We start from the raw sequence: 12,056 nt of genomic DNA, 5'->3' as shown, positions 1-12,056 counted from the left end.
GTCTGGCTTCATAAACACAGTGATGGAGAGGAGGTTAGAGGCTGAAGTCTGGCTTCATAAACACAGTGATGGAGAGGAGGTTAGAGGCTGAGGTCTGGCTTCATAAACACAGTGATGGAGAGGAGGTTAGAGGCTGAGGTCTGGCTTCATAAACACAGTGATGGAGAGGAGGTTAGAGGCTGAGGTCTGGCTTCATAAACACAGTGATGGAGAGGAGGTTAGGGGCTGAGGTCTGGCTTCATAAACACAGTGATGGAGAGGAGGTTAGGGGCTGAGGTCTGGCTTCATAAACACAGTGATGGAGAGGAGGTTAGAGGCTGAGGTCTGGCTTCATAAACACAGTGATGGAGAGGAGGTTAGAGGCTGAGGTCTGGCTTCATAAACACAGTGATGGAGAGGAGGTTAGAGGCTGAGGTCTGGCTTCATAAACACAGTGATGGAGAGGAGGTTAGGGGCTGAAGTCTGGCTTCATAAACACAGTGATGGAGAGGAGGTTAGAGGCTGAGGTCTGGCTTCATAAACACAGTGATGGAGAGGAGGTTAGGGGCTGAGGTCTGGCTTCATAAACACAGTGATGGAGAGGAGGTTAGGGGCTGAGGTCTGGCTTCATAAACACAGTGATGGAGAGGAGGTTAGGGGCTGAGGTCTGGCTTCATAAACACAGTGATGGAGAGGAGGTTAGGGGCTGAAGTTACAAAACTAAAGTAACTAAAGCAGGGTTTCCTAGAGCGTAAATGTTGAACTTACGTTGGCGATCTCCCTCTCCAGCTCAATGACCCTGGTGACCTCCTCTCTGATTTGGGTCTCGTTGACCACCAGGCTGCGGTCGGTGCGGATCAGCCTGGCCACGTCTATCATGAACTGCTCATACGCTCTACATGGCTGGGAGGACACACAGACAGACAGACAGACAGACAGACAGACAGACAGACAGACAGACAGACAGACAGACAGACAGACATTAAAAACATGTATTGTAGTAAAAAGCAGTCATAAGTAGTTGGGTAGATGAGGAAGAATGAGAGATACTGTATTCACATTACTGTAAATATAATGACAGATACTGTATTCACATCACTGTAAATATAATGACAGATACTGTATTCACATTACTGTAAATATAATGACAGATACTGTATTCACATCACTGTAAATATAATGACAGACTGTATTCACATCACTGTAAATATAATGACAAACTGTATTCACATCACTGTAAATATAATGACAAACTGTATTCACATCACTGTAAATATAATGACAAACTGTATTCACATCACTGTAAATATAATGACAAACTGTATTCACATCACTGTAAATATAATGACAAACTGTATTCACATCACTGTAAATATAATGACAAACTGTATTCACATCACTGTAAATATAATGACAGACTGTATTCACATCACTGTAAATATAATGACAGACTGTATTCACATCACTGTAAATATAATGACAGATACTGTATTCACATCACTGTAAATATAATGACAGACTGTATTCACATCACTGTAAATATAATGACAGACTGTATTCACATTACTGTAAATATAATGACAGACTGTATTCACATCACTGTAAATATATATTAGGCTTTATCGTCCTATGGTATTTATCATACCTTTGATATTGAGAGACAAGAAGAGAACACTATGAAAGTAAAATCTGTCTAATCAATGAACCACACACACACACACACACACACACACACACACACACACACACACACACACACGCACACACACACACACACACACGCACACACACACACACGCACACACAACCTCTCTTTCGCCACCGCCATCCGGCTTGGATTCTCTGTCGACACGACCACGTCTGGTCTGCAGACAAATACCCCATCCACTGTGCCCTCAACCGGCCTCCGTCTGAGCAGACCCCCTCCGTCTGAGCAGACCACCCCCCCGGGCTACTAACTTTAAACGCCGCGGGCTAGCTTAGTGGAGGCCTCACTACTTCATCTACGGCTGGCCCCTGGACACTATGATCACTTGGCTACATAGCTTATGCCTGCTTGACTGTCCATTAATTCACGGTACTCCATTCTGTTTATTTGTGTTTTATCTGTCGGCTCTGTGCCTTAACTCAGGATCTGTGTGTAGTTAATCCGACCCTCTCTGCCCAGTCGTCGCCATTTTTACCTTCTGTTGCTGTGTTAGCCGACTAGCTGCTGTTATCTGACCTGCTGTTTTAGCTAGCTCTCCCAATCATGACCTGCAATCACTTTATGCCTTATTGTATGTCTCTCTCAAATATCAATATGCCTTGCATACTGTTGTTCAGGCTAGTTATCATTGTTTTGGTTTGCAATGGACCCCGTAGTTCCACTCTCCGTACCTCTGATACCTCCTTTGTCCCACCCCCCACACATGCGGTGACCTCACCCATTGAGACCAACATGTCCAGAGATACAACCTCTCTTATCATCACCCAGTGCCTGGGCTTGCCTCCGCTGTACCCGTGCCCCACCATACCCTGGTCTGCACATTATGCCCAGAATCTATTCTACCACGCCCATAAATCTGCTCCTTTTATTCCTTGTCCCCAACGCTCTAGGCGACCAGTTTTGATAGCCTTTAGCCGCACCCTCATCCTACTGCTCCTCTGTTCCTCGGGTGATGTGGAGGTAAACCCAGGCCCTGAATGTCCCCAGTCACCCTCATTTGTTGACTTCTGTGATCGAAAAAGCCTTGGCCTCATGCATGTCAACATCAGAAGCCTCCTGCCTAAGTTTGCCTTACTCACCGCTTTAGCACACTCTGCCAACCCTGATGTCCTTGCCGTGTCTGAATCCTGGCTTAGGAAGGCCACCAAAAACTCTGAGATTTCCATACCCAACTATAACACTTTCCGTCAAGATAGAACTGCCAAAGGGGGAGGAGTTGCAATCTACTGCAGAGATAGCCTGCAAAGTTCTGTCATACTTTCCAAGTCTATGCCCAAACAGTTTGAACTTCTAATTTTAAAAATTAATCTCTCCAGAAATAAGTCTCTCACTGTTGCCGCCTGCTACCGACCCCCCTCAGCTCCCAGCTGTGCCCTGGACACCATCTGTGAATTGATCGCTCCCCATCTAGCTTCAGAGTTTGTTCTGTTAGGTGACCTAAACTGGGATATGCTTAACACCCCGGCAGTCCTACAATCTAAGCTTGATGCCCTCAATCTCACACAAATCATTAAGGAACCCACCAGGTACAACCCCAAATCTGTAAACATGGGCACCCTAATAGACATTATCCTGACCAACTTGCCCTCCAAATACACCTCTGCTGTCTTCAATCAAGATCTCAGCGATCACTGCCTCATTGCCTGTATCCGCCACGGGTCCACGGTCAAACGACCACCCCTCATCACTGTCAAACGCTCCCTGAAACACTTCTGCGAGCAGGCCTTTCTAATCGACCTGGCCCGGGTACCCTGGAAGGATATTGACCTCATCCCGTCAGTTGAGGATGCCTGGTCATTCTTTAAAAGTTACTTCCTCACCATATTAGACAAGCATGCTCCGTTCAAAAAATGCAGAACCAAGAACAGATATAGCCCTTGGTTCACTCCAGACCTGACTGCCCTCGACCAGCACAAAAACATCCTGTGGCGAACTGCGATAGCATCGAAGAGCCCCCGTGATATGCAACTGTTCAGGGAAGTCAGGAACCAATACACGCAGTCAGTCAGGAAAGCAAAGGCCAGCTTTTTCAAGCAGAAATTTGCATCCTGCAGCTCTAACTCCAAAAAGTTCTGGGATACTGTAAAGTCCATGGAAAACAAGAGCACCTCCTCCCAGCTGCCCACTGCACTGAGGCTAGATAACACGGTCACCACTGATAAGTCCTCGATAATCGAAAACTTCAACAAACATTTCTCAATGGCTGGCCATGCCTTCCACCTGGCGACTCCAACCTTGGCCAGCAGCCCCGCCCGGCCCGCTGCTACTCGCCCAAGCGTCCCCAGCTTCTCCTTTACCCATATCCAGATAGCAGATGTTCTGAAAGAGCTGGAAAACCTGGACCCATACAAATCAGCTGGGCTTGACAATCTGGACCCCCTATTTCTGAAACTGTCCGCCGCCATTGTCGCACCCCCTATTACCAGCCTGTTCAACCTCTCCTTCGTATCATCTGAGATCCCCAAGGATTGGAAAGCTGCCGCTGTCATTCCCCTCTTCAAAGGGGGAGACACCCTGGACCCAAACTGTTACAGACCTATATCCATCCTGCCCTGCCTAGCTAAGGTCTTCGAAAGCCAAGTCAACAAACAGATCACTGACCATCTCGAATCCCACCGTACCTTCTCCGCTGTGCAATCCGGTTTCCGAGCCGGTCACGGGTGCACCTCAGCCACGCTCAAGGTAATAAACGATATCATAACCGCCATCGATAAAAGACATTACTGTGCAGCCGTCTTCATCGACCTGGCCAAGGCTTTCGACTCTGTCAATCACCATATTCTTATCGGGAGACTCAATAGCCTCGGTTTTTCTAATGACTGCCTTGCCTGGTTCACCAACTACTTTGCAGACAGAGTTCAGTGTGTCAAATCGGAGGGCATGTTGTCCGGTCCTCTGGCAGTCTCTATGGGGGTACCACAGGGTTCAATTCTCGGGCCGACTCTTTTCTCTGTATACATCAATGATGTTGCTCTTGCTGCGGGCGATTCCCTGATCCACCTCTACGCAGACGACACCATTCTGTATACTTCCGGCCCTTCCCTGGACACTGTGCTATCTAACCTCCAAATGAGCTTCAATGCCATACAACACTCCTTCCGTGGCCTCCAACTGCTCTTAAATGCTAGTAAAACCAAATGCATGCTTTTCAACCGTTCGCTGCCTGCACCCGCACGCCCGACTAGCATCACCACCCTGGACGGTTCCGACCTAGAATATGTGGACATCTATAAGTACCTAGGTGTCTGGCTAGACTGCAAACTCTCCTTCCAGACTCATATCAAACATCTCCAATCCAAAATCAAATCTAGAGTCGGCTTTCTATTCCGGAACAAAGCCCCCTTCACTCACGCCGCCAAACTTACCCTAGTAAAACTGACTATCCTACCGATCCTCGACTTCGGCGATGTCATCTACAAAATAGCTTCCAACACTCTACTTAGCAAACTGGATGCAGTTTATCACAGTGCCATCCGTTTTGTTACTAAAGCACCTTATACGACCCACCACTGCGACCTGTATGCCCTAGTCGGCTGGCCCTCGCTACATGTTCGTCGTCAGACCCACTGGCTCCAGGTCATCTACAAGGCTACGCTAGGTAAGGTGCCGCCTTATCTCAGTTCACTGGTCACGATGGCTACACCCACCCGTAGCACGCGCTCCAGCAGGTGTATCTCACTGATCATCCCTAAAGCCAAAACCTCATTTGGACGCCTTTCCTTCCAGTTCTCTGCTGCCTGCGACTGGAACGAATTGCAAAAATCTCTGAAGTTGGAGACTTTTATCTCCCTCAACAACTTTAAAAATCTGCTATCCGAGCAGCTAACCGATCGCTGCAGCTGTACATAGTCCATCTGTAAACTACCCACCCAATTTACCTACCTCACCCCCATACTGCTTTTATTTATTTACTTTTCTGCTCTTTTGCACACCAGTATCTCTTCTTGCACATGATCATCTGATGATTTATCACTCCAGTGTTAATCTGCTAAATTGTAATTATTCGATTTATTGCCTACCTCATGCCTTTTGCACACATTGTATATAGATTCTCTTTTTCCTACCACGTTATTGACTTGTTTATTGTTTACTCCATGTGTAACTATGTGTTGTTGTCTGTTCACACTGCTATGCTTTATCTTGGCCAGGTCGCAGTTGCAAATGAGAACTTGTTCTCAACTAGCCTACCTGGTTAAATAAAGGTGAAATAAAATAAAAAAATAAAAAACACTCACTCCTATCCCGGCTACGCCAAGTTTTGCAAGTACAGAATCCTTTCAGGATATCATTCAGTGGTGTTAGTCAGTAAAGTAAAACCATAGAAGAGAATATCCACCCCAAACACTGACATCTGGTTTGAGTTGGGCTGCGACCAAATCGGTCATCTCACTTCATTATTTTAATGATCACATTGCTCCAGATGGCATCTCACACACACACACACACACACACACACACACACACACACACACACACACACACACACACACACACACACACACACACACACACACACACACACACACACACACACACACATTGACAGTTAGATAAGTTGGAACACAGGTCATCCGTGGGCCAAACATCAGACTGGTGTTTAGGGGGGAAATGGATCATGATGTGGTTTATAGTTTCTCCATAACAGAGACATCAGGCAAACAGGCTTATTTGGAGGTCTGTGTTAAACCACACTAACACAGGAGGTTTCAAACTCATTAGAGGACGTCAATGCTAATGATTAGTTCAATCTTTAAACTGCAGTAAAATATTCAGGTTCAAATCTCATCAGCTTTACAGTTCTTCACATCTAGTTGTGGATGTTCATTAAACCGTGCTGGAGGTTATGGACCCAGCGTCAGCATATTTACCTAGAGGATGGTGATCTTATCCTAGACTGATGCTGAGGGCTTGCAGTCACTGCGGATGTGGGTCGTTGTGTGTTCTGGGTGGATGGACCAGTGATCAGAACCACAGGGGGTTGAAACCCAGACTCTGACAGACCCGGCCAGAGAACTAATTTCCTCCACAGACCTGGCCAGAGAACTAATTTCCTCCACAGACCCGGCCAGACAACTAATTTCCTCCACAGACCCGGCCAGAGAACTAATTTCCTCCACAGACCCGGCCAGACAACTCATTTCCTCCACAGACCCGGCCAGAGAACTCATTTCCTCCACATACCCGGCCAGAGAACTAATTTCCTCCACAGACCCGGCCAGAGAACTCATTTCCTCCACATACCCGGCCAGAGAACTCATTTCCTCCACATACCCGGCCAGAGAACCCATTTCCTCCACATACCCGGCCAGAGAACTCATTTCCTCCACAGACCCGGCCAGAGAACTCATTTCCTCCACAGACCCGGCCAGAGAACTAATTTCCTCCACAGACCCGGCCAGAGAACTCATTTCCTCCACATACCCGGCCAGAGAACTCATTTCCTCCACATACCCGGCCAGAGAACTAATTTCCTCCACAGACCCGGCCAGAAAACTAATTTCCTCCACAGACCCGGCCAGAGAACTCATTTCCTCCACAGACCCGGCCAGAGAACTCATTTTCTCCACAGACCCGGCCAGAGAACTCATTTCCTCCACATACCCGGCCAGAGAACTAATTTCCTCCACAGACCCGGCCAGAGAACTCATTTCCTCCACATACCCGGCCAGAGAACTAATTTCCTTCACAGACCCGGCCAGAGAACTCATTTCCTCCACAGACCCGGCCAGAGAACTCATTTCCTCCACATACCCGGCCAGAGAACTCATTTCCTCCACAGACCCGGCCAGAGAACTCATTTCCTCCACATACCCGGCCAGAGAACTCATTTCCTCCACAGACCCGGCCAGAGAACTCATTTCCTCCACAGACCCGGCCAGAGAACTAATTTCCTCCACAGACCCGGCCAGAGAACTCATTTCCTCCACAGACCCGGCCAGAGAACTCATTTCCTTCACAGACCCGGCCAGAGAACTCATTTCCTCCACAGACCCGGCCAGAGAACTCATTTCCTCCACAGACCCGGCCAGAGAACTCATTTCCTCCACAGACCCGGACAGAGAACTCATTTCCTCCACAGACCCTGCCAGAGAACTCATTTCCTCCACAGACCTGGCCAGAGAACTAATTTCCTCCACATACCCGGCCAGAGAACTCATTTCCTCCACAGACTCAGAGAACTCATTTCCTCCACAGACCCGGCCAGAGAACTCATTTCCTCCACAGACTCAGAGAACTCATTTCCTCCACAGACCCAGACAGAGAACTAATTTCCTCCACAGACCCGACTAGAGAACTGGATATCATTAATATGTGTGTAGCAGGTACAGTCTTACCTCTGCATAGGGCCCGGTGCAGGTATAGTGCTCTCTGGATAAGAGACCAAGGCTGGTTTGCTGGTCAAACTGTCAGAGGAGAGAGAATCAGGACACAAGCAGCCACTCATTCAACAGGTGAAAGACAAAGCACTCACTGGAACATAAAGTTCAGAGAGATTAATGTGTGGATACTTAACACTGCCTAGGTTAGATTTAGGGTAGTTTACTGAGCAAATAGGTACACTAAATCCCTAACTACGAGAGAGGGTTAAGGGGTACAGGTGATGCGGTACAGGTGTGTTTATGTGTCTATCATATGATGGGGTACAGGTGTGTTCATGTGTCTATTATGTGATGGGGTACAGGTGTGTTCATGTGTATATTATGTGATGGGGTACAGGTGTGTTCATGTGTATATTATGTGATGGGGTACAGGTGTGTTCATGTGTATATTATGTGATGGGGTACAGGTGTGTTCATGTGTCTATTATGTGATGGGGTACAGGTGTGTTCATGTGTCTATTATGTGATGGGGTACAGGTGTGTTTATGTGTCTATCATGTGATGGGGTACAGGTGTGTTTATGTGTCTATTATGTGATGGGGTACAGGTATGTTTATGTGTCTATTATGTGATGGGGTACAGGTGTGTTCATGTGTCTATTATGTGATGGGGTACAGGTGTGTTTATGTGTCTATTATGTGATGGGGTACAGGTGTGTTTATGTGTCTATCATGTGATGGGGTACAGGTGTGTTTATGTGTCTATCATGTGATGGGGTACAGGTGTGTTCATGTGTCTATTATGTGATGGGGTACAGGTGTGTTCATGTGTCTATTATGTGATGGGGTACAGGTGTGTTTATGTGTCTATCATGTGATGGGGTACAGGTGTGTTTATGTGTCTATTATGTGATGGGGTACAGGTATGTTTATGTGTCTATTATGTGATGGGGTACAGGTGTGTTCATGTGTCTATTATGTGATGGGGTACAGGTGTGTTTATGTGTCTATTATGTGATGGGGTACAGGTGTGTTTATGTGTCTATCATGTGATGGGGTACAGGTGTGTTTATGTGTCTATCATGTGATGGGGTACAGGTGTGTTCATGTGTCTATTATGTGATGGGGTACAGGTGTGTTTATGTGTCTATCATGTGATGGGGTACAGGTGTGTTTATGTGTCTATCATGTGATGGGGTACAGGTGTGTTTATGTGTCTATTATGTGATGGGGTACAGGTGTGTTTATGTGTCTATTATGTGATGGGGTACAGGTGTGTTTATGTGTCTATCATGTGATGGGGTACAGGTGTGTTCATGTGTCTATCATGTGATGGGGTACAGGTGTGTTTATGTGTCTATTATGTGATGGGGTACAGGTGTGTTTATGTGTCTATCATGCGATGGGGTACAGGTGTGTGCATGTGTCTGTCTATGTGATGGGGTACAGGTGTGTTCATGTGTCTATCATGCGATGGGGTACAGGTGTGTTTATGTGTCTATTATGTGATGGGGTACAGGTGTGTTTATGTGTCTATCATGTGATGGGGTACAGGTGTGTTTATGTGTCTATGTGATGGGGTACAGGTGTGTTTATGTGTCTATGTGATGGGGTACAGGTGTGTTTATGTGTCTATGTGATGGGGTACAGGTGTGTGCATGTGTCTGTCTATGTGATGGGGTACAGGTGTGTTCATGTGTCTATCATGCGATGGGGTACAGGTGTGTTTATGTGTCTATCATGTGATGGGGTACAGGTGTGTTTATGTGTCTATCATGTGATGGGGTACAGGTGTGTTTATGTGTCTATCATTTGATGGGGTACAGGTGTGTTCAGTGTCTATCATGTGATGGTGTGGACAATGTGTATACCACCCTTGGATTTCTTAACATTTTATTGTGTTACAAAGTGGGGTTAAAATGGATTGAATTGTTTTTTGTTGTTGTTGTGAATGATCTACACAAAATAACCTGTAATGTCAAAGTGGAAGAAAAATTCATTTAAAAAAAAAAAGATGAACGAAAAATAAAACACTAAGATATCTTGATTAGATTAGTATTCACACCCCCTGCGTCAACACATGTTATAAACACCATTGTCAGGGATTACAGCTGTGAATCTTCTTGGGTAAGTCTCATACGAGCTTTGTGCAATATTTGCCCATTATTCTTTGCAACATTCTTCAAGCTCTGTCAAGGTGTTGGGGGATCATGGCTAGTCCACCATTTTCAAGTCTTGCCATTGATTTTCAGGCAGATTTAAGTTAAAATTTTAAACTTGGCCACTCAGAAACATTCTCTGTCTTCTTCTAAGCAAATCCTGTGTAAATTTGGCTTTGTGATGTAGGTTATTGGCCTGCTGCAAGGTGAAGTAATTTCACATACACCAGATAGGTGCAGTGAAATGTGTCATTTTACAGGGTCGGCCATAGTAGTACAACAGACCTGGAGCTAATTAGGGTTAAGTGCCTTGCTCAAGGGCACAGAGAGATTTCCCACTTTGTCGGCGCAGGTATTTGAACTAACAACCTTTAGGTTACTGGCCCAACGCTCTAACCACTAGGCTACCTACCTCCTCTAACCACTAGGCTACCTGCCTCCTCTAACCACTAGGCTACCTACCTCCTCTAACCACTAGGCTACCTGCCTCCTCTAACCACTAGGCTACCTGCCTCCTCTAACCACTAGGCTACCTGCCTCCTCTAACCACTAGGCTACCTGCCTCCTCTAACCGCTAGGCTACCTGCCTCCTCTAACCGCTAGGCTACCTGCCTGCTCTAACCGCTAGGCTACCTGCCTGCTCTAACCGCTAGGCTACCTGCCTCCTCTAACCGCTAGGCTACCTGCCTCCTCTAACCGCTAGGCTACCTGCCTCCTCTAACCACTAGGCTACCTGCCTCCTCTAACCACTAGGCTACCTGCCTCCTCTAACCACTAGGCTACCTGCCTCCTCTAACCACTAGGCTATCTGCCTCATCTAACCAAAAGGCTAGTTGCCTACTCTAACCACTAGGCTACGTGCCTCCTCTAACCACTAGGCTACCTGCCTCCTCTAACCACTAGGCTACTTGCCTCCTCTAACCACTAGGCTACCTGCCTCCTCTAACCACTAGGCTACATGCCTCCTCTAACCACTAGGCTACCTGCCTCTTCCAACCACTAGGCTACTTGCCTCCTCTAACCACTAGACTACTTGCCTCCTCTAACCACTAGGCTACCTGCCTCCTCTAACTACTAGGCTACTTGCCTCCTCTAACTACTAGGCTACTTGCCTCCTCTAACCACTAGGCTACCTGCCTCCTCTAACCACTAGGCTACCTGCCTCCTCTAACCACTAGGCTACCTGCCTCCTCTAAACACTAGGCTACCTGCCTCCTCTAACCACTAGGCTACTTGCCTCCTCTAACCACTAGGCTACTTGCCTCCTCTAACCACTAGGCTACCTGCCTCCTCTAACCACTAGGCTACTTGCCTCCTCTAACCACTAGGCTACTTGCCTCCTCTAACCACTAGGCTACCTGCCTCCTCTAACCACTAGGCTACCTGCCTCTGTAACAGTATAGCTTTACGTCGTCCCCTCGCCCCGACACGGGCGCGAACCAGGGACCCTCTGCATACATCAACAACGGTTGCCCACGAAGCATCGTTACCCATCGCTCCACAAAGGCTGCGGTCCTTGCAGAGCAAGGGGAAACCCTACTTAAGTCTCAGAGCAAGTGACGTAACTGATTGAAATGCTACTAGCGCGTACCCGCTAACTAGCTAGCCATTTCACATCCGTTACACCTCCTCTAACCACTAGGATACCTGCCTCCTCTAACCACTAGGCTACCTGCCACCTCTCCCAGTGTCTGGTTTAAAGCCGACTGAACTTAGGATTTTGCCTGTTCTTAGCTCCATCCAGTTTCTTTTCATCCTGAAAAACGTCAGTCTTTGCCGATGTCAAGCATACCCATACCATGATGCAGCCACCACCAGGCATGCGAATAGGGAGGCAGTTACTCAGTGATGTGTTGGATTTGCACCAAACATAAGACTTTGCATTTTGGCA

At 47.1% G+C, this 12,056-nt stretch overlaps 1 protein-coding gene across 2 annotated transcripts in view; it reads right to left on the bottom strand.

Moving 5' to 3' along the window:
• Positions 1-12,056, bottom strand: part of LOC129831660 (neprilysin-like) — a 129,289-nt gene that overhangs the window by 43,783 nt on the left and 73,450 nt on the right. For both annotated transcript variants that reach the window (XM_055895023.1, XM_055895024.1), the window contains exons 8-9: positions 8,023-8,091; positions 748-882 (exon numbers count right to left, since the gene is read on the bottom strand). In XM_055895023.1, the coding sequence (XP_055750998.1) occupies positions 748-882; positions 8,023-8,091 (204 nt within the window). The remainder of the gene's footprint in view (positions 1-747; positions 883-8,022; positions 8,092-12,056) is intronic.

Source organism: Salvelinus fontinalis, chromosome 33, assembly GCF_029448725.1.
Source record: "Salvelinus fontinalis isolate EN_2023a chromosome 33, ASM2944872v1, whole genome shotgun sequence".
NCBI lineage: Eukaryota > Metazoa > Chordata > Actinopteri > Salmoniformes > Salmonidae > Salvelinus > Salvelinus fontinalis.
The sequence above is the reverse complement of the archived record's forward strand: the minus strand, read 5'-3'. Positions and strand labels throughout refer to the sequence as shown.